At 55.6% G+C, this 26,851-nt stretch overlaps 10 protein-coding genes across 10 annotated transcripts in view; 5 read left to right on the top strand and 5 right to left on the bottom strand.

Annotated features, from left to right (window-relative positions):
- The window catches only part of MONBRDRAFT_31781 (uncharacterized protein), a gene marked incomplete at its 3' end in the record, with an annotated part of 3,051 nt that extends 1,211 nt beyond the window's left edge, over positions 1-1,840 (top strand). The window contains exons 3-4 of the mRNA XM_001744370.1: positions 447-1,342; positions 1,464-1,840. Of these exons, the coding sequence (XP_001744422.1) occupies positions 505-1,342; positions 1,464-1,840 (1,215 nt within the window). The 5' untranslated portion in view covers positions 447-504. The remainder of the gene's footprint in view (positions 1-446; positions 1,343-1,463) is intronic.
- A 1,241-nt stretch (positions 1,841-3,081) lies between these two features.
- MONBRDRAFT_2805 (uncharacterized protein) lies at positions 3,082-3,381 on the bottom strand (the record flags this gene model as incomplete). Its single annotated transcript, XM_001744171.1, has 1 exon — positions 3,082-3,381. A coding segment is annotated over one exon (300 nt), but the record flags the coding sequence as incomplete, so codon positions are not given.
- Positions 3,382-3,841: 460 nt separating this feature from the next.
- Positions 3,842-6,490, bottom strand: MONBRDRAFT_20370 (uncharacterized protein). The gene is made up of 2 exons (XM_001744170.1): positions 6,228-6,490; positions 3,842-5,939 (listed from the first exon to the last, which is right to left on the bottom strand). The coding sequence occupies exons 1-2, from the start codon at positions 6,423-6,425 to the stop codon at positions 4,011-4,013; spliced, it is 2,127 nt and encodes a 708-aa protein (XP_001744222.1). The 5' UTR covers positions 6,426-6,490; the 3' UTR covers positions 3,842-4,010.
- A 704-nt stretch (positions 6,491-7,194) lies between these two features.
- Positions 7,195-11,767, bottom strand: MONBRDRAFT_24074 (uncharacterized protein; the record flags this gene model as incomplete). Its single annotated transcript, XM_001744169.1, has 21 exons — positions 7,195-7,344; positions 7,511-7,696; positions 7,798-7,886; positions 7,989-8,043; positions 8,130-8,283; positions 8,374-8,528; positions 8,648-8,713; positions 8,804-8,881; positions 8,974-9,016; positions 9,137-9,195; positions 9,309-9,371; positions 9,488-9,677; positions 9,839-9,982; positions 10,054-10,211; positions 10,270-10,437; positions 10,567-10,640; positions 10,747-10,818; positions 10,987-11,054; positions 11,150-11,330; positions 11,474-11,573; positions 11,642-11,767. The coding sequence occupies 21 exons, from the start codon at positions 11,765-11,767 to the stop codon at positions 7,195-7,197; spliced, it is 2,379 nt and encodes a 792-aa protein (XP_001744221.1).
- A 1,145-nt stretch (positions 11,768-12,912) lies between these two features.
- MONBRDRAFT_24073 (uncharacterized protein) lies at positions 12,913-16,621 on the top strand (the record flags this gene model as incomplete). The annotated part of the gene is made up of 6 exons (XM_001744369.1): positions 12,913-14,339; positions 14,438-14,501; positions 14,667-15,315; positions 15,391-16,139; positions 16,286-16,370; positions 16,512-16,621. Coding segments are annotated over 6 exons (3,084 nt in total), but the record flags the coding sequence as incomplete, so codon positions are not given.
- A 342-nt stretch (positions 16,622-16,963) lies between these two features.
- MONBRDRAFT_21331 (uncharacterized protein) lies at positions 16,964-18,496 on the top strand (the record flags this gene model as incomplete). Its single annotated transcript, XM_001744368.1, has 6 exons — positions 16,964-17,083; positions 17,416-17,442; positions 17,548-17,682; positions 17,888-18,014; positions 18,130-18,290; positions 18,413-18,496. 6 exons carry the CDS (start codon positions 16,964-16,966, stop codon positions 18,494-18,496), a joined length of 654 nt encoding a protein of 217 aa, XP_001744420.1.
- A 1,040-nt stretch (positions 18,497-19,536) lies between these two features.
- MONBRDRAFT_31779 (uncharacterized protein) lies at positions 19,537-21,699 on the top strand. Its single transcript, XM_001744367.1, has 3 exons — positions 19,537-20,038; positions 20,172-20,301; positions 20,414-21,699. The coding sequence occupies exons 1-3, from the start codon at positions 19,743-19,745 to the stop codon at positions 21,392-21,394; spliced, it is 1,407 nt and encodes a 468-aa protein (XP_001744419.1). The 5' UTR covers positions 19,537-19,742; the 3' UTR covers positions 21,395-21,699.
- A 22-nt stretch (positions 21,700-21,721) lies between these two features.
- Positions 21,722-22,294, bottom strand: MONBRDRAFT_24070 (uncharacterized protein; the record flags this gene model as incomplete). Its single annotated transcript, XM_001744168.1, has 2 exons — positions 21,722-21,814; positions 21,899-22,294. 2 exons carry the CDS (start codon positions 22,292-22,294, stop codon positions 21,722-21,724), a joined length of 489 nt encoding a protein of 162 aa, XP_001744220.1.
- A 25-nt stretch (positions 22,295-22,319) lies between these two features.
- MONBRDRAFT_6909 (uncharacterized protein) lies at positions 22,320-23,085 on the top strand (the record flags this gene model as incomplete). The annotated part of the gene is made up of 2 exons (XM_001744366.1): positions 22,320-22,493; positions 22,900-23,085. The coding sequence occupies 2 exons, from the start codon at positions 22,320-22,322 to the stop codon at positions 23,083-23,085; spliced, it is 360 nt and encodes a 119-aa protein (XP_001744418.1).
- An 821-nt stretch (positions 23,086-23,906) lies between these two features.
- Positions 23,907-26,595, bottom strand: MONBRDRAFT_20369 (uncharacterized protein). The gene is made up of 7 exons (XM_001744167.1): positions 26,354-26,595; positions 26,114-26,248; positions 25,667-25,991; positions 25,387-25,420; positions 25,056-25,301; positions 24,470-24,959; positions 23,907-24,387 (listed from the first exon to the last, which is right to left on the bottom strand). The coding sequence occupies exons 1-7, from the start codon at positions 26,579-26,581 to the stop codon at positions 24,325-24,327; spliced, it is 1,521 nt and encodes a 506-aa protein (XP_001744219.1). The 5' UTR covers positions 26,582-26,595; the 3' UTR covers positions 23,907-24,324.
- Between the last annotated feature and the right edge of the window lie 256 nt (positions 26,596-26,851).

Genomic DNA, 26,851 nt, shown 5'->3' with positions numbered 1-26,851 from the left:
ATTGGCATATTGCCTTGCAGTTTCCTTCCTCGCGACAAGGTTGCCCGTGGATGTGTTGCTCGCTCCCACTGCTCCACTGCCCTTCCACCACACACTCCCCCCTGCTTTCTGCCACATTGTGGAAAAGCCCCATTCGCAAGGCATGTCCGGCGTGAGACGATCAGCTGATCCAGTGCGTGACCGCTGTCACGCTTCCTTTCGCACCACGCTTGCTGCTTTCGTGTCACACTGCCTTCGTGTCACACACTGCCTTCGTGTCACACACACACACACACACACGCACACACACGCACGCACTCCTCTTCACACTCACACACCGACACTCAACAAGTGACATGTTATTCAGCCAGTCAAGTGCCAATGGCACCCTCATTCCCTCAAGCTACATGGCTAGCGTGCATCTCCTCACAGCTGCTGCGACTTTGCTCCAATGTGCTATTTGATAGAATGCCTTCCCACCTTTGGCCAGCAATCCAATGCTGAGCCTCCCGCCACGCTGCACCAATGAATGTCATGGATCCCGGAGGCTTGCCGCCATCGGGTCACAGCTCCCACGCCAATGCCATACCCCAAATGCCTTTTGCAGGCTTTAACCCCATGCCCGGCATGGCAGTGACAACAACAACCGCAGCCTCGCTGGCTAGCACCCCAACTTCCACCGTTCCCCCTACCCCTTTCAACTGGTTCGCCGCCAACATGCCGTTGATGATGGGCCAATCCTTGACTCCGGATGCGTTTGCCCTCGCCCTCCAACAACAACAACAACAACAACAACAACAGCAGCAGCAGCAGCAACAGCAGCACAACAATCAGCAGTATGATCAACAACAGAATCAAGCACACGCACAAGCTCAAGCCGCCATGATGGCCTCGTTTGGCACCATGCCTTGGATGTACATGCCCTTTCTCATGAACTCTGACGGGTATGCCGCACTCACAAAACAGATGCAACCCAATCACATTGCCAGTGGACTCCCCTTCAGCGGGTCAATGCCCACCTCGCCTCAGCATGGCTCTCCAGTTCTCGGCCAAATTGGCGCCAATGCACTCACCAAGGATCAGCCCGCAGCGAAACGCGCCCACAAAGAGCACTCAAGTGCAACAGACTCACATGGCTCCAAAGCAGCAGCTGCAGCACTTCTTGCTGCAGCCGCGGCGCACGGCGAGCGCAAAGGCCTGTCAAGGGCTCAGCCTCAAACCGCCACCGCAGTCACATCCACGATCAAGCCAACTGTTCCCCCACGAAAGCGCCGACGGCGGAAACCAAAGGCTTGCCATATTTGCGGTCGCATGTTTAGCAACTCCTCCAATCGAGTGCGGCACATGCGAATTCACACCGGTGGTAAGCGCTCTTTTTTGGGAGCCCACCAACCCCTGCGCTCGTCGCTTCCGTTTCACCCAAGTCAATCTGCTCCTCATTCTTTTTTTTTTTTTTTTTTTTTTTTTTTTTTTTTGCGGCACAGAAAAACCTTACAAGTGCGAGTGGTGCGACCGCACGTTTGCCAACTCGAGCAACCGTCGCAAGCATGAAGCGTCTTGTGCCAAAGCCACAGGCTCCACTGCAAGCGGGGAGGTTGCGCCGGACGCAGCCAGCTCTGCTACTCGCAGGCGGAAGCTTCAGGATCAGCTCACAGGCCGACGGGACAAGGAGGAGCAGGACAAGATCGCCAAGGAAGAAGATGACGATGAGTTTTCGAGCGAAGCCAGCCTCGAGAACGAGAATGCAGAGGAGGACGAGGACAAGAGCGGAGAGGAGGATGAGGATGACGAACCCGAGGCCAAAGCGGAAGCAAGAATGCAGCAGCCCACAAAGCGAACATCGTCAAGCCCAACCCCGTGAGCCCCATTTTCCATCTACTTGCTCGTGGAAATCCATGTCCACACCAGCTGATTTTGAGCACAGAGTTGACCATCGGCAGAGCCAGATGTTGTCATGTAACTTTGATGTTCAAGTCGCTCCAGATGCTTGCCATCTCGATCGAATGAGATTTGCGCCGTCTCTCACACGCGCTGGCCGCGCTGCGATATGCAAGATTTCACGGACCGACCTGGCATTTTCATGCCGGTCATTCGTGTTACCTGGACACGGGCGCCATGTCGTACCTATGGGCCATCCACCGCAGGGCTGGCCTGAGCCCGTTGGCAGGCTCTGACAGCTCTCAGCCAGCTCCACGGCGGGGGTTTGCTCCTCGACACTTGTGTGTTATCGATTGTTTTTGCGTAACAGGTGTACACCTTGTGATTGGGTGTACCGACATCATAAAACCTTTTCTTAGCTTTGCTTTCATGTTCTAAACTTGTTTTGTACGTACGGGCATGCTCTCGTTTGGCATCATTTCTGCTTGTTTGTTCTTCCCGTTTGCCACCCGGTCCCTTGGGCTTGCTCAAGAGCTGGCCTCCACGCCAGAAGGAGCCGGGTGCTTTGTTGCGAGTAAGCTGCTTGTGAGTCTTGGCAGCCTCCTTTTGCTTGCGGCTACGCCGTGTAATTTTGAGTTGCGCGTTGCTCGACTTTGCTCATTCTAACAATAGCAATGGTTGATGCCCATTGATGACGGGCGCTGATACGGCTACAATGCTCAAGGCAAATTCATTTTGAAGCTTTTAACCCATGCCTGTGGTGCGGTCATTGTTCTCACAAGCACAGAGCACAGACCATCGTGGTTTGCAGTGGGAGCTATAGGAATGTATAGGAATGAAGACAGCAGCTGCCTTGTTACCTTCACGCCATGGCCCCTGTGTCTTGTGCGTTGGCCGCGGTTCTTCTTGCCGCGAGCGAGCTCCCTCGCTCTTCCTCTCTGTGTCGACCTCTCATTTCCTCTGACTCGTACTCGTGCCATCCCCTGGTTCACCTGATCCAGCTTGAAGAGGATGGGCGTCAAGATCTGTTCTAGCTCATCAATTCGCTTTCGGTACTACATACGCTTGCTCGGCAAGCCACAGTAAAGCTCAACACAGAGCAAGGGGGCACACTCGGACTATGATTTACAGCCGGGGAAAACAGTATGCAAAAGCAGCGAGACCAGTCACGTAGCAGAGGCCAACGGGTAGCCGCCAGTGGGGTGCCACGCCTTGACCAAAGGTGGGCAAGCCCATGTAGTTGCAGAACGAGTGGGCGGCGATGGCGGCATAGCATGACTCAAGCCGTAGAAAGGTCCAGGCATTGAGCCACCCAAAGAGCGTCGTAAAGCCAAACTGTCCAAGTACGGCAGGCCAGGGCACACCAGCCCAGAGATGATGCACATGGGCCAGGCCAAAAAAGAGGGGCGATCCCAGCACGAGGACACTGGTGGAGGAGGTCTCCGTCTGCAAGAGGGCGAGCACCATGGCCCGGTACACAATTTCCTCGGTCACAGGCGCCACCACATAGTTACGCCAGATCATCAGCGAATGTGGCTCGGGGGCGCGCTCGCGCCAGGTCAGGGCTAGCTCCAGCAGCGGCCCTAAGAAGAGGAGCCCAAAGACGCCCACGGCTCGAAGCGGAGCCACCACCAAGGTGCGCCAGTTCGGCGTGAGACCCAGATCCACCCACTGCAGCGGGAGCCCCGCCCCTCGCTGCAAGCCCCAACAGAACAAAGGTGCGACGATGCCCGTGAAGAGTCCGACAGCCAGCATCCGACGCCGCATCGTCTCGGGATGATCCCGTGGCAGCCCTGTCGGCTGCACGTACAGGCACCCAACATAGCCTGCGGACAGCGCCAAGCTGCTCAAGATGGACGCCGACATGCCGTGCCGTGAATGCGCGCCGCGTGAAAGTATTTTACTTGATTCGAACAGAGTGCGAAACGAAACGCGTTGTGTTTTCGGTTGTTTTTTTTTTTTTTTTTTTCAACTCCTCAAAATCAGAAGCACCGCAATACAAAAGGAAGGAAGAGAGTTTGTATTCGATTGAGAGTTTTTGATGCTGTTTAAGCTGTGTTTTTCACTTTATTATTCACGCTTCCGAAGAGGAAAGCGGCAACCAACCAACCACAAGAGGTCAAAGTTAATCACACAAGGAAGAAACAGGTTGTTTAGTCAACCTCCTCCATCTCGGTGGCACCGTTGTCATCCTCGGCCTCCTCGAGGTCGGGCATGTCCTCAGCGGCAGCGCCGGTAGCCTCGTCGTCCTCATCAATGCCAAGGCCGAGCTTGATCATGCGGTGGATGCGAGAAGCGTGGGTGGTAGGGTCCTGGAGGGAGAAGCCAGAGGTCAGGAGGGCAGTCTCGAAAAGAAGCATGACAAGGTCCTTGACGGCCTTGTCGTTCTCGTCAGCCTCAACCTTCTCGCGCAGCGACTTGATGATGGCATGATCCGGGTTGATCTCAAAGTGCTTCTTGGCAGCCATGTAGCCCATGGACGTGGCATCGCGCAGGGCCTGGGCCTTCATGATGCGCTCCATGTTGGCGGACCAGCCGTACTGTCCAGTGACGATGCAACCGGGAGAGGAGACGAGGCGGTTGGAGACGGTAACCTTCTCAACCTTCTTGTCAAGGATGTCCTTCATGACCTTGCACAGCTGCTCATACTTGGCCTTGTCCTCCTCAAACTTCTTCTTCTCCTCCTCGTCCTCGGGAAGCTCAAGGCCCTCCTTGGTGACGGAGACAAGCTTCTTGCCATCGTACTCCTTGAGCTGGTTGATCATGTACTCATCAATGGGGTCGATGAGGTACAGGACCTCAAAGCCGCGGGCCTTGACGCGCTCAACAAAGGTCGAGTTGGCAACGGCCTCCTTGCTCTCGCCAGTGATGAAGTAAATGTCCTTCTGGTTCTCCTTCATGCGGCCAACGTAGTCCTTGAAGGAGATCATGTCCTCGTCCGACTTGGAGGTGTAGAAGCGGAGGAGATCGGAGAGCTTCTTGCGGTTGGTGCTGTCCTCGTGCACGCCAAGCTTGAGGTTCTTGGCAAAGTGCTCGTAGAACTTCTTGTAGTTCTCCTCGTCATCGGAGAGCTCAGAGAAGAGGTCGAGGCACTTCTTCACAATGTTCTTGCGAATAACCTTGAGGATCTTGCTCTGCTGCAACATCTCACGAGAGATGTTGAGGGGCAGATCCTCAGAGTCAACGACACCGCGGATAAAGTTGAGCCACTCGGGGATGAGGTCCTCGCAGTTGTCCATGATGAAGACACGGCGCACGTAGAGCTTGATGTTGTTCTTGGTCTTCTTGCTCTCGAACATGTCCATGGGGGCACGCTTGGGGATAAAGAGGAGAGCACGGAACTCGAGCTGACCCTCAACGGAGAAGTGCTTGACGGCAAGGTGATCCTCCCAGTCGTTGGTGAGGCTCTTGTAGAACGACGCGTACTCGTCAGTGCTGATGTCATCGGGGTTGCGGGTCCAGATGGGCTTGGTCTTGTTGAGCTCCTCCTCGTCCATGTAAGTCTCCTTGACCTTCTTCTTGGCCTTGTCCTTGGACTCCTCATCATCCTCAACCTCCTCAATCTTGGGCTTGTCCTCACCCTCGGCAGCCTCGTCCTTCTTCTCCTCGGTCTCGGCCTCATCATCCTCGACCTCAACCTCGCGCTCCTTCTCGACGTGAAGCTTGATGGGGTAGCCAATGAACTGCGAGTGCTTCTTGACAATCTCCTTGATGCGCTTCTCCTCGAGGTACTCGAGCTGATCCTCCTTCATGTGCAGAATGATCTGAGTACCGCGCTTGACAGAGCCCTCCTCGTCGACCTGGATGGTGAAAGAGCCACCGGCGCTTGAGCGCCAGATGTAGCCCTCATCGTCGTTGTGCTTGCTGCGCACCTCGACGGTGTCGGCGACCAGGTAGGCCGAGTAGAAACCGACACCGAACTGACCAATCATGGAAATGTCCGCACCAGCTTGAAGGGCCTCCATGAAAGACTTGGTGCCCGACTTGGCGATGGTACCGAGGTTGTTGACGAGGTCAGCCTTGGTCATACCAATACCGGTATCCGAGATGGTCAGGGTCTTGGCCTCCTTGTTGGGGATGAGCTATCGAAACAGACATGCGCACAAACGATGGAATGCGGATGAGTGATGCGCGGGCAAAACAATGGGGCAAGGAACATCACACCAGCCGGCACGATGACACAACAGGCTTGATGATGGGCTGCGGCAAGCAGGTCAATGCTGCCCGCGCTGCCACGCGCAACAAGTGACGTGGCAACCCGATCATCGATCCTGCATGTGTGCCATGAAACCCAACCGCCCAGCAAAGGGCAGCGAGGCGATTGGCCAGAGCCAAGCGTGGAGCGCAGAGGAGAACAAGTGTCAACTTACGTCAATCTTGAGCTCCTTCTCAGCCTCGAGGACCGAGGGGTCGGTGAGCGATTGGTAGCGGATCTTGTCAAGGGCATCGCTGGCGTTGGAGATGATTTCGCGGAGGAAAATCTCCTTGTTGGAATAGAAGGTGTTGATGATCAGGCTCATCAGCTGAGCAATCTCAGCCTGGAAGGCAAAGGTCTCAACCTCCGACATGGTGACGGTGGATAAGAGAAAAGGGCAGCGGGGTCTAATAAAACTAAAGTGGCACAAACACCGGTAAATCCCAGAGTTGGAAAATGCCGCCTCGGACGCTTGCGAGGCACCAAGAAGTCCGAGCACACACCTCACACAGGCAAGTGGAACCAAAGCCGTGCACGTAGCCAACACTACTGACGAAGCGACAAATGCATTCGGTACGTCAACCACTATTCATGAGAGCATGCATGGAAAGTTCGAGCCGCCGGCCCCCACTGCTCTCGAACCGCGTGCCCCGGCGATGCCATAACTTCCATCGCCTTCTCACTGAACACCGACACGTTGCACGGCGTTTCTTAGACTACCTTTTGCCAGAAATAACGTTAAGCGTGCTTGTGTGACGCGACTCTTTGTTCTCGAACGTGTGTGTGTGTGTGTGTGTGTGTGTGTGTGTGTGTGTGTGTGTGTGTGTGTGTGTGTGTGTGTTCCAGAAGCACACAAAGCCGTACCAACCAACGTCACAAGCAATCGGTGTGTACACGTGTCAGCAGGGGTCCGAGAAGTTTTCTTTTGTTTCTCGCAAGACGGGCGTAAGGGGCAGAAGGCGGGCCTTGAGAGCAAAGGCGGTGCTGGAACCTTCCACATGTGACCTCTCGCCCAGCGTCGGACATTTCTGTATCACTATGATCTGATTTTTCTCTCCAATTGTATTGCCAAAGTCTCATACCCAACGCCATCAATCGTCAAGAAAAGATGTCAGCAAAAAATACAAAAAATATTTTGGTCGTCACGTGTGCAAAAGTGCAAATGTCAGACGATTATCTGGATGCTCATAAGAGGCGCGGCGGTGAGCTCTGGGCTTCATAAGCGGCGCGGCGTTGGGCTCATACGAGGGAGAGATGAATCGGGGCGGGCCGCGGTCGAGGGCGGTGCTATGCTAAACTATTGGTATGAAATTAGAGAAGAAAAAAAAGGACTGGGTGTCTTGGTACTATGAATTGCAAAAGAAAATGGGATGACGGGTAAGAGGCATGCAGATGAGGACGAAATGGGTGTTAGTCCGACCGTGTGTCTAAGAGCTGGCCGTGGCCTTACGCATCTACCTCCATCCCCCCTGCCTCGTCATTGTCATCCTCGTCCTCGTCCTCGTCATCGTCATCGTCATCGTCATCGTCATCGTCATCGTCCAAGACAGGATCGAGATCCACCAACTGCACGGAACGACCACCGGCCAAGACCACGCTGGCCAAATGCCGCCGACTGACCGAGACGAGCGACGTCGCACTCTCCTACCCAAGACATCAAAACCAATAGTCAAGAGCGAACAACTCCAGGCATGACACCCGGTGCCTCGACACGCTTCACCAATCCGATAAGCAAAGCGGCGTACCAATGCGACGCCTTTGGTCACTGAAATATCCGACGCGGCCTCTGTCACCTCTGCCCACTCCACAGCAGCGTACCACAACTGGTCCATGCCTGCACAAAAAGCCCCACACAAAGCGCCCGCCACCGTGATGAGGGATTGGCTTGCCACAAACGCGCCTTTTCTCGCAGCCACATTCACCCCGCTCCACTCACCGGCGTGAGTTTGCAAGACCACAAACCCATCCTTATAGGCCACCATCCGCTGTACCTGCACAAATGACCCCCATGAACCCCCATCATTTGGCACTGCACAGCTCCAACCAAGGGTGCTGCCACGCAGCGACACGACCATACCCCTTCAATTTCATCATTCGCGTCGGGCATAGAAAGCTGCAAACCCGTGGCGGGCTCGTGCGCCGCCGCGATCATCACAAGGCGACCGCCACAACGCAGGGCAATGATCAAACCGCTCGTGTTCGCCGCGGCAGTGGACACAGCAAGCGCCACCCTAGCCCATTCGATCCAAGCACATTGATGAGATCGGGAAGGAGGCATGACGTCAAGGAGAGAGTCGGCCCTGGCCTGCTCAGCATCGTACCCATCATATTCGGGCAAGCGTGCCGAGTCGACGCTAACGGCAAACTGTTGCTCCAAACTTGCAGCCAACACGGCGGCAATGGGCTCGAGGCCTTGATCCACTGCCGTCGTTGCTGTATCGTGCGTCACATGGCCACCCCCACAGCCTGAAGCCGTCTGGCAACACCATAAGAAATGGATGGGGATCAGCGACCGAGCAGCGGGTGGGTGCAAAAACACACGAGCCAAGCAGGGTGCAATTTCCACCATCAATCAGAGTGCCACATGAGTCTTACTAGCTCTCGTGCCCGAATGCGTGCCAGTCGGCCAGCAGGCGTTGTTGCCCCACTTGTGGCCACGTCCTACCAAGAACACGGTTTCAGAAATGACGCAGACCTTAAAAAAAGAAAATGAATGGCTTGCAGTGCCCAAAGAAGTGCCTGATGACGCACCTGAGCCATGGTCACTGCCGGTTCATCCCCAAAGCCAGGAACGTCTTTCCAACTGGGCCCGCCCACAACCGTTGATACCTGCAACGCATGCTCACGTGAGCATTTGACGCGCGCCAACCTGAAGGCGCTGGGCCAGGCAAGGCATCCACTGCACCAGCATGGGGACCTACCGCGTGTCCCAACTGGGATAGATGTATCTGCCCCTGCTCAAAACTAATCAAGTGTACACGGATATCGGAAATCCCCCAAATGAGAAGCAACCCGCCATGCATAGTTCGCTCACGGCGCGTTGACGCCTGCACCGTCCGCAGTTGCAGAACTGGCAACACGTACCAGAGATCTTGCAGCGCACGGAGGACCGCATCCTCGCGGTACACGGGAAGCGATTGTTGCTGAACAACGACGAAACACGAATCAACCGACCCAAGGTTTTTGAGGCCCAAGTCAGAAAAAGACTGCCTGGTGGAAGAAACAAGCGACCATGTCCTGCGCGACGGCAACTTACAAGACCTGCCGGGGGCTCGGAGCGGCCCTCGCGATTTCGGGCATTGAAAAACGAGAGAAGTTGCTATTGAAATGAAAACAAGGCGGTCGCCTGAGGGTCTAGGCCAAGCACAAGCACTCGCGTCGACTGCAACAAACGAGAGGGCGGAAACTCGAGGGCCAGCGGGGCAATCTGCGTACATTGTGGTTCTCCTGCAGCTGGGCGGAGCAACGCAGAACCTCTTGGACTTGGTTGGCGTGAGCTTCGACGACTACGAGTGGGGTACGAAGCTGATCGCGTTGGTCCTGGCGGGGATGTGTGGGATGAGCGAGCGTGATCAGGTCATGGGATTGCGACGGCATGGCTGCCGCAGAAACGACATGCCCACCTCTGGCATAAGTGCCCGCAGATAATCAAGACAAGCATGCAGTCTGTTGAGGGCTGGCCGCAGCTGCTGCAAGCACAGCTATGAGGCCAAGGGTAGGTAGAGCAGAGACGCATAGACGCGGATGAGCAACGTGATGCATGCAGCTCTCAAGTCCGCGGCGGACATCAGGGTAAGCAAATGGGGCAAACGGGGAAACCAAGTGGGAAAGACCTCGCGAAGTTGCTCGACGGTTGCATTGACGTGAGAGGCCATGGTTTGAACGGCTCTTGAACCCATGCTGGTGGCCACCCAGGCATCCACCTCCAATCTGTCGCCCAACCAATCGATGAGCGGCGGTCAAGGGCGTGCTGCGAGAAAAGAGTGATGCGCCTTTCTTACGAGCGACTCGTGTGAGCGCCGAGCAAGAAGAGGAAAGCACGTTGAACGGTGGCGAAATCACCACCGCATTGCTTGACGAGCTGGGTAAGGTGCTTTTCGAGCCCGATGGGCGCTGTACCCATGCTGCCCTGGGCCTCGCGCCAGCAGGCCGCGGCAAACTAACACCACAGAATGTCGAGTACGGTGAGGAGCTGTTCGTGGTCGGAGACGACGGACGGGCGTGATGGATGCAATCAACCAAAGGCGAGCCGATGGGGGCAAGAGAGTCATCCACAAGAGCAGGGGGGGCACGCCACGCACACGAGCCAGGTGTTGTGCATACTGCACAACACGCAAACGCTCCACCAAGGAGGGCAATGCCGTATTGAAGCTGGCTAGGCTCAACTGTGGTAAAACACAGGACCGGGTCATGCAACGGAGTAGCAACGATGCCATGGGCGTGATACGTTTTGAGACATGGCGGCAACAAACTAGAAACGAGTGAGGGCACAAGGATACGGCTGCGTTACGTACAGCCACGATGGCGTTTGCGGTCGCGCAAAAGAGCACATTGTGCTTTGACGGCACAAGTAGATCCAAGATGGCACCTGAAGCGCGGCGAAACGATGAGGCGTGTGCACGATTCAAGACAGCGAGCTGTAGCGCTGAGACGCAAAAAATTGGTGCTCAGGCACGGACTCTGTGAGATCGTACCATACTCCGTTGGGATGCGCCACCGTGCCAGAACGATCAGGCCCAAGCCATAGGCCACAATGGTGTTGTCTCCTAGATCAGGGCCAAGCGTGAGATGTGGCAAAGACACACGACGACGGGCCTGAAATCGGTGTGTTCAATGAGAAACACCGTGCATGATGTGTGCTTTGTGCGCGCTGGAACACCAAAGATCCTGAAGAGGAGAGGAGGTTGTCTGAGTGATTGTCCGAGCGCACGCACTCAGGGCTAGATATAGGACATCAAAGTCTTCGGCTTGGTGGAAGACGGGCTTTTCAGGAAGACCCTCCCTGCAATTGAACGGCAAGAAGAGGTTGACGACGTCAAATTGGAATGCAACGACCAAGACCGCCGACGCAAGGCCATTTTGAGGGTCACCACGCACGGGAGATGACTATCGTCAATGTCGGGGAAGGCGTCGGCGGGACAGGTGTGAGCGTGCACAGCAGAGGTAGAAGCCCAGAAGACCGCACTTGGCGGGGCTCCAGCGTCAAAGTGGCTAAGAGGTTGTCCGTTTTCAGCATTGAAAATGCGGCAGTGCCCATCAGCATGCAGGACCAGCAGGCCTAATGCACGCCAAAGCAGCGCAAGGAAGGTTTCAAGGAAACAGACATAGGGGATGGTAAGCAAGACAAGGGGTAACTGGCCAGCGGACGTCGGAGAGGATGGCTCGGGAGTACGAGGATGCGGAAAGCAGCAGCCGCCTTACGTTTGCCTGATGGGGACCAGGCAAGGTGCGTGACGGCGGCGTCCAAGGCGGGGGGAGAAACCTGCCAGGCCAGCTGCCAGCTCAGCCGGCGGGCCTCGATCTGTGTGTGCAAAGCGGTGAGTGGGTTGCTTTGTTTGATGCAAGCCCGCATGCGGCGCTCAAACTGACCGAGCCATCCTCAAAAGCGAGCACAAGGATATCCATCGTCGGGCACCAGCTCTGACACTGCACAGTCTCGCCGACGCCATGTCGTTCCAGGAGCTGAAAAGCTCCGGTCTCGGCGGCCTCGCCCATACTCACCACTCGCACTACTGCACCTCCCGGTGCTTCACCTCAACAACTCCTGCGCCGCCCGTGACAAAATCCAGCACCAACAGCCAGCAACAGCAACGGCAGCAGCAGCAGCAGCAACGGCAACAGCAGCAAAAGAAAAAGAAGAAGAGCTGGTTGAATACGCCAGGATGTTGCCTGCTATATCCAAGGGCTATGCTGCTCGGCGCTACACAGCAAAGCGCCGCCTAAATGATCAAGACGGCAAAGCGCCGCCCACAACCCAGTCAGTCAAAAAAATTTAATTTTCTTCTTAGAAAAAAAAAAAAAAAAAAAAAACTGGCGTCTGCGGAAGTGTGATTTAAGTTATACTTTACTATTTGATGACATTGGATGGGTCAGTCGTGTGTGTGTGTCCGCCCCTCGTTTGGCTTGGATATGCGTATGATTTCTCTCAATCCCTCTCTCCTCTCTCTGTTTATCTCTCTCTCTCTCTCTCCTCTCTCTCTCTCTCCCTCTTTACATCCGGATGTTAAATAAATCGCTCTCTTTCTCCCTCTCTCTAAATTCAATCTCTCTGAATCTCTCTCTAAAAATCTCTCTCTCTCTTCTTTGGTGATCACTCATCATGTGGTTCTCTCTCTCTCTCTTTTATGTGATCAACACACATACACACACACACACACACACGCATTTGTTCAGGTTGACGGCGTTTGGCAGTGCCAACGGACGACGACTTCTGCGCCTGCTTCCCTGTGTACGAGTCATAGGGCAGGGGGGGTACACCCCGACAGCTGGGAGCATAGAATCCTCCTCGTATTGTTGTTGTCCATTGCGAGGTAAATGCAATTCGCCTCGCGATCGATCGCGCCATTCAGCGGGCACAAAACTGACAATCGTCATCATCATCACGGGCGCGCGTTGTCGCGTACCGTGCCGTGCCTGGTTGACACGGTCTCTGCCGGGTCGCTTCCTCTGTTTGTCGGCCTAATTCGTTGTTGACTGCCTCGGTGCTCCCTCTCACCTGCCCGTGCGCCTGCGCCCTCTTTTCTCCCTCTCCTTTCGTGCCTTTTTCCTCTCTTTTTCGCCTTAGCATCTGCCAGTTGTCGACGACCGCGCGCACAGCTGCGTTGTGCGGCTCGTTGGGCTGACTCTTGCCTCCCGTCAACATGGCTGATCGTGATGCCTCTGGCTCGCCGCCAAGTGACGACGCCCGTTCCACTGCCAGCCATGGTGAGCTTGACCTTGCCAACTCGCCGCCATCGGCCGATCCTAGCGACGATGAGCCAATCGTTCCGGAAGACCCAAACCACAAAAATAGACCTCAATCCCCCACCGAAAGTGAGGCGCCTGCCAGTGTGGACCCACCGTTGCCCCGGGCCCCACTCACCGCCGAGGCGCAAGCCGATGCCAGCGCTGAGGCCTCGGAAACCGAGTCTATTCTCTCTTATCACTCCTCCAAAAGCACGCCAGCCGACCCCGAGAATACCTCGTTGCAACAGCCCCCAGCCGATCCTGCCCCGGAATCTGAACCCGATTCCGAACCCGAAGCTGAATCCCCCTCCACACCCCAACCCGAGCAGGCAACCGAACCGCAGTCTGACGCAGAGCCGGAACCCAGCCCGATGGCCCCAGCCCCCGTCAGCACGAGCGCGCCACCCACCGAGCAGTCGGTGCTCTCAAACTCGGGTCGCTCAGCCGCCCGCCTCAGCCAGGACTTTTCTGCCATGCTGGGCAGCGCTGATTTTCGCCTCGGTGAGGCCGTCAATGAGCCCCTTCGATCTTCGGCCGCCATTCAAGAGGACGAGGACGAATCTGATACGGATGAAGATCACAGCAACTCACCCCTTGCCGTTCCGGTCCCGGCCCCCTCGGATTTGGACAAGTCGCGCGACAGCCATGGCTCCCCGACCTTTGGCACCCCGCCAGACTCCCCTGCTGAGCCTCACACTGAACAAGACGGCCTCCCGCCCGCACCTCAGCGAAAGGCCTCGTCCGTTTCAGTCGTCAGCGTCGACTCGTACATGAGCGTCGGCGAAGAATCGGAGCGTGGCGTCTCTCGCCAGGCTTCTCTCAACACCATGTACGGTAAGCCTCCCACCGCGTCCTCCCCGCAAGACTCGACTGCGCTCGGTGATATTGTCGAGGAAGATGAACGCCGTCGCTCCACCGCCGCCGCCGCTTCGGCTTCAGCTGCCGCTGCTGCTGCTGCTGCCGCCGCCGCCGCCGCCCCGCGTCCGGCTCGAGAAATGACACAGTCCCAAGCCACATCAGAGCCCAACTCGGTTTTTGAAGATTCGCCAGCATCTACCATCACAGCCATCCAGCCACCCCCCGCAGGAATGCAGCGTGCCGCCACCTCTGAAGGACTGCTCAACACTTCACCGCCCACCTCGCCCGGTGGTCGCCTCGCCACTGACAAGCGCCGCAGCGTGAGCTTTGCTGCCGTGCCCGAAGCCTCGACGCTGCCTACCTCCACCGTCAGCGCCCCAACGGACATTCGCCCTCCCCGAAAAACATCTGCTTGGAACCTCATGCGGCGCCGTCACTCTTCCCTCTCCGAGGAAGACGAAGATGAAAATCGTCCTGCTGCCGGGTATGTATGCGTGTACGCGTGTACGCGCTGGAACGCCAAGACCTGAAGATGCCATGGTTTCACTCACTTGCGAATGCTTTGTCACTTTCATCACATAGCCGTCGCAAATCCATCGTCGTGGCTGGCGAAACGGCGAAGAAAGTGCGCCACTCTGTGGCAAAGGTAGGCTACCGTGGTTGTTGTCGATGGCACCGCCGCTACCGCTGTCGCTCTGCCATTGCTTTCCATGGTTCATATCATGGCGATTCTGCAGCGATACACGTGTGACGTGTGAAAAATGGAGTTGAATACCTCAATGGCTCACCCTGCCCTGGTCTGACTCTGCAGTTTTTCGGTATTTCCGACGACACCGACATGATGCGCTGGGAGCATTTTTACAACGGCGAGAGTGACGAGGACGAAGATGAGGACGATATCGAGGAAAGCGAGGAGGATGAGGAGGAGTCATCTGGTGAAGAAGCTGAACCCGCTGAGATTGACGGCCAGGGCCGTGGCTCGCTGGTCGTGGTCAACGTTGATGAAACAGCAGATGACACCGAAGAGGATGGGCCTGCCGAGCCTCTACGCGGTACTCGACCCAAAAGCCTCGTATCCTTGGATGCGGGCGTCAGTGGCGATTATGATGTGGAAGCCCCCATTGACCAGGATGCATCTCAATCTGAAGGAGCGGACATGTCTGACGAAGACGACGACGACGACGACGAGGATGATGATGATGATGACGATGATGATGATGAGGACGACAACGAGGAAGAGGAAGGCATCGATATGACTGGCCTGACTTCCCTCACGACACTCGTGCGCAGCGCGTTCAAGAATCAGGCTCAGTCCTTCCGGCGCCGGTTCTCACGTGTATCTGAATCAGACGGCCCGCCCACCTCACCAGACAGCACGACAAAGTCGCGCAAGGGCTCAACTTTTAGCTTTCGACGCCGTCAGCGCTCCTCTGAAATCAGTCAGCCCTCGTCCGAAGCCGGTTCGGTGGCTGCAGCGGGGCCGGCTGCCGGCTCGTCTGCGATCGCCATGACAACCTTTGGAGCCGATCCCTCAGGCGGCAAGGCCAGCGCTGCCCTGCAACGTGATGCCCCTCCGGCCTACACGCCTTCAGCACAACCCGCACCAGCGCCCCAGCATTTGACTGCATCGACCGCAAGTGCTGGCTCGGACCCCGGGCCTCGCGATCGGCAGGCCAGCCAAGACTCGCAATGGTTCGGCTTTGACTCCAAAACTGCCATCAAACTCACTGATTTGAGCGCCAAAAAGCGTCCATCCACACCGCCTGCCACCATCCCCGAACTTGTGGCCGCCTCCTCTGCCCCCCCTTCGAGTCGCTCCAAGGACGATCCCTACGCCAAGCGTCCCCGGCAGCCCCGCGAAGGTCAGGGGCGTGACCGCGCAGCCACAACAGCCGTACCTGGAAGTAAGAGTCAAGAGAAGGACAGCAAGTCACGTCTCATGGCTGCACAAGAGCACCAGCGCGCTCGTGCACAGACTCAAGACCCTGCTGCCCGTGTGCCCAAAAAGAAGCGCGAAGGAACGGGAGAGAAGGGGGCGGACGACATTTCACCGGCCGTGGTCACCAAGCCACGCAAGCCGCGCCCCCCAAGCAAGTCACCGAAAACATCAGCTGATGCCGGTGCCCCGCCCAAGCGCCCACGTGGACGTGAGACGATGATTCGTGACCAGATCAAGCGCATCCGCGAACATCGCCCCTTTTTTGTGTATTACATGACCGTGTGTCAAATTATTGTCATGGTCTTGGCCATTCTAGTACATGGCGTCGCCCCGCTGGGCTTCAAGGTTCGAGCGCTCCGCTCCACGAACCACGCAATCACTTGGAGCAAACGCCTCATTGCCGGCATTTCTTCACTCATGCAAGCGTCGACGTGTCTCCTCTTCTTGTCATTACTTTGTGCATCCCTTTTCTCGTTTGATGACTTTGTTAGACGACCACGGAGACCGGCACTGTTGATGGACCCGACGGATCTACTCTTCAGGACACCCGCATCGTATATTCCAACTTTTGGATTGGTATGCGTGGCTACCAGCTCCACCGGTCATCTCCCTAGCTCCTCGGTGCTTGCTGATATTGAAAGGTGTATATATCCTTGTGAGCTCATGCTTTTCTCTGGTGCACTGCCTCCCTTTTGGTGTTCTTAAATGGCTCTGCAGGACCTGATCCTCGTGCTTTGGTGTTGATGGGTGCAAAATATGCACCCTGCATGCGAGTTGATGAGCGCGTGAAGACAGAGGTGTTGGAGCCGCAAGCTGCTTCTGAAGCCGTACGTGTAGCGAGCAAGCACTCGGCACCCTCTACTCTCTGAGCGCTCACCGATGTTGTGTGTGGCTCTTCGTCCTTGCTCTGATGCCTGCAGGACTATGGTTGTTGCGTTGAGCAGGGGACCGTGGAAAGCACTTGCTTCACGACGACACGAGATAACTGCGGCAGCTTTCGAGATTTCATCAACGGGACTATTTGTGGCGGCTCACAGTGTTGCGATGGTGCCTCTGGTGCTTACCCCTACTGCACCAAGGTGTCTGAGAACAGCACGACGCTGGAAAGTTGCAAGTGTGAGATTCAAAGCCGTCCCTGCTGCACAGGCCTGGCTGGCGAGTGTTCCTTGATGTCGCAGCAGCAATGCGAATTCCAAAAGGGCTTCTTTCATGAGAACCTTGAGACCTGCAGCCAAGTCGACTGTCTCTCAGACGTTTGTGGTCTTGTGCCATTTGTGAATGCTGGCAAGGTCAGACCCTTGAGTACTGCACGCGCCCCGTTTTAAGATGCGGCAACCGCTCACGACCTGTGTTGTATAAACGGATTTGCGCGCAGCCGGATCATTGGTACCGCTTGTACCTCCCTCTCTTTCTCCACTCTGGTTCGAGGGTTTTTTTTTTTTTATTTTGGTTTTTTGGTTTTTTTTTTGTTTGTTGTTTTTTGCGAAGCGCCTGTCTTCTAGCCTCGTTATCGGTGCCTCGTGGCCCCTGGCTCTGTGCTCATCAATGTTCTTCGTTTGGGTCTGTTGGCATGTTTGGTCGAGCAGGCGTGATCCAACTCTTCCTGGTGCTCATGTTCCAGCATTCTGTGGCCATTGACATTGAAAAGGTTTGTGCTTTTTTTTGTGGCCAAGCGCATTGCTCCCTGACGTGCAGAGGTGAAGGACCGGTCTCGCTCTGTTTTCACTCTGTGCTTTGCTTCTTGACAACGTAGTTGGCTGGCTGGCTTCGCATGTTCTTCATCTATTCGCTGTCAGGTCTCGGTGGCTGGCTGACGGGTGCTCTCTTCACGCCATATCAAGTTTGTGTTTGCTATCTTGGGAACAGGGAAGGGATGTGTGGGGGCATGGTCTGTGCGCAGCACACACTCACATCAGCCGCTTGCCTTGTCAACAATAGGTGGGCACCGGTGCATCTCCACCACTATACGGCCTGTTGGGTTGCTTGGTACGTAACACACTGTGGACAGGTTACGACTGTTTTCCGATGAGCGCGGCCTGATCTGATGCGCTCCTCGCTCACCTTTGTTTCATTTTTTTTGCGTGATGTGCTAGTTTGTGGAGTTGTTTCAGTCATGGCCTTTGTTAGCACGGCCGTGGCGTGAGGTCTTCAAGCTGACCTTTATTGCCCTTGTGGCTTTTGCGTTTGGATTCTTGCCATACCTGGACAACTGGAGCCATTGTGCGTGAGCTTGGACCTGGCTCGAACATTGCAGGGTTTGAACTTGACTAGGTGGTGTTTTTACTCACGGCGCGTGTTATGCCCCGATGTCTCCCCTTCCCCCCCGTGCGTGCAGTGGGTGGCTTTACTTTTGGCGTCTTGAGTTCGATTGTTTTTTTGCCGTACATTACGTTTGGCAAGTGGGATGCGGCGCGTAAGCGAACACTGATCTTCATCTGCCTGCCGGGCATCGTTGTACTGATGACCGTGCTGCTCAGTCTCTTTTTCACCGATACGGTACGTGCTGTCGCCCTGGCGTGTTGGTCTTTGCCCTTTGAAAAGACTGGCATGGTTCGGCAACTGGCGGACACGGCACGCTGACCCACTTCCCGTCTCGTGTCGTCTTATCTATACTATAGGTGGACTGCAGCTGGTGCCACTACTTGAACTGCATCAACTTTACCGATAACTTTTGCGAAGACAATCTTCAAGACATTTTCTAATTTCAAAACATCCTGACTGGTGGCCGGAGGAGGCAGCTATAGCTGCGAGCCCATTCCCATGTCCAGTGCAAGTTGAGATTGGAATGTGGCCATTGCTTCTGATTTTTGGTGACTTTATGTGTTGTTTTACCAAGTCTTTCCTTCTTCTTCTTCTTCTTCTTCTTCTTCTTCTTCTTCTTCTGGTTGTTCATGGTCTTTGCGCACGGGCTGGCAGTCGCAGGCACGCGCGCCCCCTTTCCATCCCCTCCGATCAAGACCAAGACGACAAATCGAACATAATGTCATCCACCACCGCGTCACAGAACATAATCATCCTATGCACAGATCCTTCTTCGTGGTAGGAGACGCTCCCTCCTCCTTTTGGCTTCGGTTTTGGTTTCACACGTCAAACAATGTTGTCACGATGACGACCTGCCAGTCGTCACCTGTTGTCTGGTGTCGATAAAGGAATAGCAGACGTCATCCTGTCGCTAGTATGACTTGAACGGACACATGCAACACGGAACTTTCAGTGCAGAGATGCTTGATGTCAGATGAAATTTATCAAAGTTTTGTAAGGCTTCGTAAAGCTAGAGTCAGAGGTATGAAGCAGCCAGTCCTCCCGGATTCTGCCCCCATACGAAGCCCCAATCCGTCATACGCACCTTTCTCTCAAAAACTCTCTCAAACGCTCTCAAACGCTCTCAGCCTCTCTCAGCCCCAAACGTCATCCCCAGACCAACTCGCAGAAGAAAAGACACCACCTCCCTCCTCGGACCATGGCAGGAGCAGGCAGGCACCAAGGGTCGCGGCCACCGGCCAACAGCAGCGGCCAGCGGCCAACGGCCAGTCTCAATCAAGAGGAAAGACCCTCACCTGCGACTGGACACACATGTGTGGCATGTGTGGTGTGCAAAGCAGTTTTGATGTATTGTTATGGTCTGGCCATACGCTCCTCCGTCTGGCACGATTAACCCAACACAAAGACCACATAAAAACGCTTCTGCTCGTCTCCTTTTGCTGCCCGCTGCTTACATTTTCACGCGCTTCCACCCGACTTTGCTGCCCCGCGCCAGTCTGTCATTTTCCACCTCGATTCGTCCGGAATAGTCTCAGCCAAAGCCGCTGTTGTCTCACGTTCCTCTTGGAACCACGCCCACCTTTTCACTTTCACAAGTCAAGCCATTCGAGCGATCACGCCCACTTTGAACCCCTGACACACTTTACATCTGACCTCCACTGTTTGCTCGGCTGTCACCGCGTCGGCATGCGGGCGATTCGTTTTTTGAGTCATGGCTCCGACAAGGAGCCGCGTCCTGCCTCGAAAGTGTCCTTTCGCGTGAACAGTGTCAGCATTGGAGACCACACCACACTGATCGACAACGCCCGCGTCTCCTTCCGCAACCACAAGCACAAACTCATCTGTACCGTCGAACGCGCTGCTGAATCCCACCACCGCCTGCGCCGCTCCCGCTGGCGGTTTGTCTGGAACATTGAAGCCCTCCGCTTTGACTCCCCACGCCTGGCCCAGCTTGAGCCGGGTACCACCATCTGCATATCCGGGTACGCTGCAACCCTCGGTTCCACCACCCTTGAACCACTGCGGCCGGCATCACTGTTCGTCAGGCTGTGATCAAAACCCCCCTCTCACCAACCATGCTCAACATCCGCTTCTGCTGCCATTTCTGCCCTTCAGATCAAAGGCTGCCGTCTTTGAGAGCTACGATCCCACCACTTGTGTCGTGACCGCCCGACACCAAGATTCTCCTTCACAGCCACCGCTGTGTATCCCTGCCACAGCTGTCTCCATCCCTGACCTGGTATCCGTGAGTAGCCGCGTTTCGGATACCTCATCAACAACTCAGCCACCGAGCTACCCATCCACGCCGGACTTGTGCTCACCGCTGTTTCTTGCTTGGACATTGGTGCCTGTCTTAGGCCCAAGCTGTGTGCTTGCTGGCACAACATGCTTCCAAGAGGCCATCCCACTCTGACCACAACGTCAACCTCTGTTTGACCGTGGGCCCTTCTGACTTGCTGGCTTTGTGTCTGCACGTGGAGGCCATGATTCGACAACTCCGGAATCATCGCATCCTCCGCTCCTGTACCGACTCGCTCAAAGTGTCATTGGATCCAGACTGGGCCAAGTCTGCCCCAGAGGAACAGGAAGATTTTCTTCCAACCCGCTCGCGTGTCGTCAGCCTTCGCTCTGTAAGCCCACATGGCACCCCATCCCCAACCACCGATCTCGCTTTCCAAGATCTGGAGTTTGAGCCTCGGTTCACAGTCCCGACGCTGAGTACATCAGTTTCCACTGAGGCCGAACCGCGTTCTGCTCAAGCTCTCTTGGCCACCTCGACGTCCTCCGCGTCGGAACCCGCGATCAGACCCCTCGCCTCGGCCATCTCCTCCGCCGCTTCTGTCAGTTGTCCTATAGAAGCGGACGACTTGGATCTTGATGACAAAGTCTTCTCGACGCCAGCCTCCCCGACCCTGGCTGGCTCTTGTTCAACTGGTGGCGTCGGCTTCTCTAAAGAGGAAGATATGTCCGCCACGCCTCAGGAACATTTGCTTGAAGCAGCACTTGACGCCAGTGTCGTGACACTGCCCCTGGTCGACGCCATCCCCCTCATGGCCCAAATTCCAGACGCAACCACCGGCATGCTAGTGTGCCCAAACGTCAACAACCCCTCCTGCGTCTATCTGATCCATCGCGAGAAGGGTGATACCCGCATTCAAGACTGCCGAGTCTTTGCCAAGGAGCAAACCCAAACGGTCTCAAGGCTGCAGCAGATGCGAGGTCTGGGCGCCCGAATTCGACAGGGCGGCCTGTCTCTGCGCCATTGCGCCTACGCCGCCACTTCAAACGCGCCCTTGCGTTTGACGGCGCTTCCCCTTGGCCATCAGACGCTCCTTTGAGCCGAAGGCGCCCTTTCTGTCCCTCGCCCTGGGAAAGCACTCCCGTAGCCTAAACGTACTTTTTCTTAGCTCTATGATGTCCCATTCTGACCCGTGCGCCCGCTGCGTACGACTCCTTGTTGCGCTCGCTGCGCATGAGGCTCTGTCCTAACACACCTTGATTGACTTAATACCACTCCCATGCATCTTTAAACGTCCCCCTTGGCATTGATTGGACTTGACGTGTTTAATTGTTTTTGGGCCGAGTTGTTTTTGAGTAGACGCACCGAGTGTGTCCTCCTTTCGACTGGTCGTTTCCTCAGCGCCGCGCGCCGCCTTGCAGGCCCCTTAGGCCTCTGCTACTGGCGTGAATCGATCAGATATCCATTCATCCCAGCCTTTCTTCCCATGTTGCCTTTTTACAATCTTTTGGGAGCTGTGCTAGAAGTGAGAGAAGGGGTTTTGCAGCAAAGTTATACGACACTTGTACGCCCTCACCTACTTCCTTCCCCGTCCAACTCCAACCGGTAGCGAGAAAGACAGTAATGACAGGCAGGGATGAGACAGTGATGACAGGGGATGACAGGGGTCGGCCGCGGTACACAATGCACAGGAGCACAGAAGTCGAATAATCTCGAAAAAAATCGCCGTAAAAATCGATAAAACTGCAAAGAAAGAGAGACAGAAAGAGAGAGAGAGAGAGAGAGAGAGAGAGAGAGAGAGAGAGAGAGAGAGAGAGAGAGAGCCAGAGAGCCAGAGAGACAGAGTGACAGAGAGAGAGAGAGAGCCAGAGAGCCAGAGAGACAGAGTGACAGAGAGCCAGAGAGCCAGAGAGCCAGAGAGACAGAGTGACAGAGAGCCAGAGAGCCAGAGAGCCAGAGAGCCAGAGAGACAGAGAGAGCCAAAAAAATTTGTCAGCATAAAGTCGTCGTTTTCGGGAGCAGCCATGGGCAAGGGCAACATGAGAACGAGTCGGCGGCGATCGGGTCGACAAGAGCAGCAGGCATCAGCAGCAGCAAGACGAGGGGGTGGCAAGCGTGAGCATGGCTTGGGGCAGAGCTGGTCAACACGGTTGTTGATTGTTTTGTTCCTGGCGGTGTGCTTGATCGCCACGCGGCAGGTGGGGCGTTGTTGCATGCCCAGCTCTGGCGGCAGGCGGTTTGCAGCTCACAATGTTATGTCCCGGTGCGGGTTGCCAGTGGTTTGATAGTCTCCACACGACGACATGGGTGGGGGTCGGTGAGACGAGTGGGGTAGAGGCCGACCACACTCGCTGTGCCGTTGTGCCAGACGCGCAGGGCGCGTGCCACGCACAACACTGTGGAAAGTTTGTGACTGATCAAGTCGTGACATCCAAAGAGGTCGTTAGTCTTCGCCAGCTCGCTGAAGATGTCATGGCTCTTGGCGCGGGAGGTGCAGGCGGCCCAACTGTAAGAAACCTTTTCCCATCTTTTGTGTACCATAATGCTGAACATTGCCGGCGGCTTGGAGCGACAGTTTCCTCCCTGACCTGCTCCTGTGCCTAGATTGCCGACCTGCACGCCGGTGCAGTGTCCCATGGCACCAGCTTTATTGACTTTTACCGAGAGCTGAAGCGACACAATGCTTCCTTGGACGAGCATCCTGGCATGGCTGCCTACAAGTCTGTTGTCCAATGCCACGTCCAGTCGTCCACTCACACCAGCACGGAACAGCTCATCACCGCCACCTGATCTGTGCTAGGGTTGTGCGAAAGCGAGTGCAAGAGCAGCTGGAGAGCCACTTTGGCGTGCATGGCATCCAGTTGACCAAGCCAACATTCTTCTCACGCATTACCAACAAGGTAACCTATGCTCATTGCCGCTGCATCACATGCTGTTAGCCGTCACCACACTACCCTCTTCTCATGCCTCCTCGCGTCGCCCCGCCCTTGTTCCAATATCCACACAGCCGGCCAAGACAGCGCACGATGAATACTGGCACTCCCACGTCGATAAAGTTACCTACGGTTCCTTTGACTACACCTGTCTTCTCTACCTCAGTTCCCTTGGCGAGGACTTTTCGGGGGGCGAGTTTGCCTTTCTGCAGCCTGGTCTCCTAGGCCATCCTCGACGCACGCTCGTTCACCCTCGTGCCGGTATGCACGCGTAGCATTTGTGACCTCGCAACCATTCTTTGATTGGCCAGTCACTTTCCAGGACAGTGTTCATCCTAACAACTCGGATGTGCACTCTTAGGCCGATTGTCTTGCTTTACTTCGGGCGCTGAGCACCCTCATGCTGTCTTGCCGGTGAGGCGGTGTCGACTCTGTTGCCCCATGACGCACGCGAGATTCCTGTTTCTTTCTTTCTCGGCAAGACACAACTTTCTCACCTTCTCCCATCCACACTTAACATTCCTTAGGTGACGAGTGGCGCGCGCTATGCGCTGACGTATGGCTTCACCTGCGATGCACGGGCGGGGATTCAGGATCCGGAAGGTTCTGCCCCCATCACCAACGCAGCTCAGCCCGACTTTTAAGTAGCCCAATCCCGTTTTCAGATTATCGATCATTCAGCATGTGTGACTCGATAAATTTGACATCATGCATATGAGTCAAAAATACACAAAGCTCACGCCACGTGAACACAAGCACACACAAACACAGTCTCAGAGATCACGGTACCACTCCATTCCGAGCCAATCAGAAGTGAGGACCAGATCTCTTGCGCGCAGCGCTGGGGGAGAAAAACCATGGACGCAATCTGCTCAAAGGTCCCTGGGTAAGGTTTCGACCAAAGAACATCACAAGGGCACTCGGCACTTTTGCAAACGACCCCACAAGGGTCTAGGAAAATTTACAAAGCATCGAGTACGCGCGCCACGGCCCACCAGACCGACATCGCACAGTTTACCACATCCCTCAATACACGATGCTGCTGTCGAGCAAAGCTCGACTCAGCAGCATGCCAGGTGTAATGAGGGAATTAACCTCAGCAACCAGCGGCATCGGCTGACTCGCCTGATGCCTTTGTAATGTCCATGGTGGTCAACGTCTAAGCGGTCATACATTTTGTCATGTCATGGTAGGGTCCTTGGGATCAGTGGGAATATGCGTCATGCAGTGCTGCAACGTACCTCTGCAACCGTGGGATGGATGCCCACCAAATCATCAAACTGCGCCTTGGTGGCCTTGAGCTTGAGGGCCATGCCAAAGCCCTGCGTCACTTCGCCGGCGTTTGGACCCAGGAAGTGCAATCCAAGGACGCGGTCGGTTGATTTCTGCACGACAAGCTTGCAAAAACAGACGTTCTCAGGACGATGAGGCACAGTCCATTCCAAGGGGGTAAAACTCTGGTGGAACACTTCAATGTCCTCGCCAAATTGATCCAGGGCGTCATCTTCGGAAAAGCCGCAGCAGCCGTATTCCAGAGGCGTGAACACGGTCGTGCACACGTTCTGATAATCCATGAGGGCTGCACTCTGACCATACAGGCGGCGGGCCAGCAGCTTGCCAGCCTGAATGGCCACAGGGGTGAGCTCAGGTTTGCCCTCCAGCACGTCGCCAATGGCGTAAATATTGGGCACGTTGGTTTGATCCGCTTCATTGGCAACAACCTTGCCATTGCTGTTAGTGTCAGTGTTGCCATCCGTGCAAACGTCACCATGAGTCGAGTCACCATGCAGCGTCTTATGAAGCCGGAATATAAGGAAGAATACGGACCGTTCATTCAGCTGCACGCCGGCCTTATCCAGGCCCATGGTGCTGGTGCACGCGTCGCGGCCAATGGCAAAGAGCACTGTATCAAACTCGTCTGACACCGCTTCGCCGTTTTGGGTGTAGTGGACAACCAAGCGACCGTCCTCACGCTTTTCGATGCGGTCCGGGGTGGCTTGGCGCACAAACTTGACATGGGCATGACGCTCCATGTGGTCGCCAATTTTTTGGGCGATTTCAGAATCGAATCCACTACGGGACAAGGTTGGGTCAGCCTGGAGCGGGCATCATGCGGTCGTCGCAATGCGTAAGTCGAGGCCAGATGCGTTGTACTTACCGCAGAAGGATAGAGCGCACCATCACGGTGGTGTCTACTTGAACCGATTTTTTTTCACCGTGCAATGGCAAAGGTGTGGAGATTATGCCGAGAGCCAGCACGAAGCAGAAGGAAGTGCCAACGAATGAGTGAATGCTCCTTCAGGAAGGGAGAGATGGCACGCGTTTGCGCCCAGTTGGGTCCGTGTTTATCAGGCCAAAGAGAAAGATGCAAAGAAGCGCGGGGGGCGCATGGCCTTTAAAGACAACATCATCAATCCATCCCTGGTCTGGACACGCACCGTAGCCAAAGGCTGCAAGGAAGCCAGCACACTCCAAGGCGACGTAAGACGCGCCAATGACCAGGGTCTTTCCAGGCTCACGGTCCAGAGAAAAGATGTCATCCGAGGTGATGCCAAACTCTTTGGCACCCGGAATGTCAGGATAGCGCGGGCGTCCACCCGGGCAGAGAATGATCTTGTCGGCGGTGATCACTTGCTCCTTGCCACGCTTGTTGACCGTATTGATGGTATGTGCATCCAGTAGAGACCCATAGGCATTCAAGTAGGTCACATTCTTGTCCCGCAGGGCCACACGATAGCCCCAGTTCAGGGAGCGAATGTGGTTCTGCACCAATTGCATCACCCGAATTTGATGAGCGAGGAGTTTATAAAAAGGGCGTGTAGGCGCGGGCGCGCGTGTGTGTGTGTGGGATGGGGGGAAATAGGGACATCATTTCGGGTGCTGACCTGGACACCCTCCACGAGCGTGGACCAGTTGGGCTTCTCCGGACGTTGCAGGTCCCAACCAAAAGAGGTGGCATCCTCAATGGTATGACCAATGATGGCGGCCTGGTGCATCAGCTTTTTGGGAATGCATCCCACCTAGTCATGTCCAACCGCACATTGATGCCCCGCATAAGCAACCACCGCTGGTTTCACATGCGAGAGAAAAATAAAAAGAATAAAAAAAAAGCTCTCAGGACGTACGTTGACGCAAGTGCCACCCAAGCCCCAGGTGGTACCCTGCGGCGAGGGCTGGACAAAATCGAGCACGGCCGTCTTGGCACCCAGCGACGCAGCCTCCTTGGATGCGGCCAGACCTCCCGAGCCACCGCCCACCACGACTAAATCGTAGTCAAAGCCGTGTGAGGAAGACGACGCCTCGGCCGGCGGGGCGGCTCGGCCCGCCCCAAAAGCCGGTATCAAGGTTGCCATATCCGACGGTGTCGTGTCCTGCGGGACGGGAAGAGAACCGCAACCGTGAGCGAGGTATGCAAACAACAGCACTTCAAACCCCTCCTCATAAACCTCAACCTCATCTCTATGTCGGGCTTCTTGTCACCTCGTCTCATCAACCCCCCCGCTCCTGCCTCCGCGGTGCAACCCCCTCCCTCCCGCTGCCATAAGCCGGCGCACGCACACACACCTTCGAAGAAGGAAATGACACACACACACACACACACACACAAAAGCGTTACAAAGAAT

This window comes from Monosiga brevicollis, genomic scaffold, assembly GCF_000002865.3.
Source record: "Monosiga brevicollis MX1 MONBRscaffold_5 genomic scaffold, whole genome shotgun sequence".
NCBI classification, from domain to species: domain Eukaryota; class Choanoflagellata; order Craspedida; family Salpingoecidae; genus Monosiga; species Monosiga brevicollis.
The sequence above is the reverse complement of the archived record's forward strand: the minus strand, read 5'-3'. Positions and strand labels throughout refer to the sequence as shown.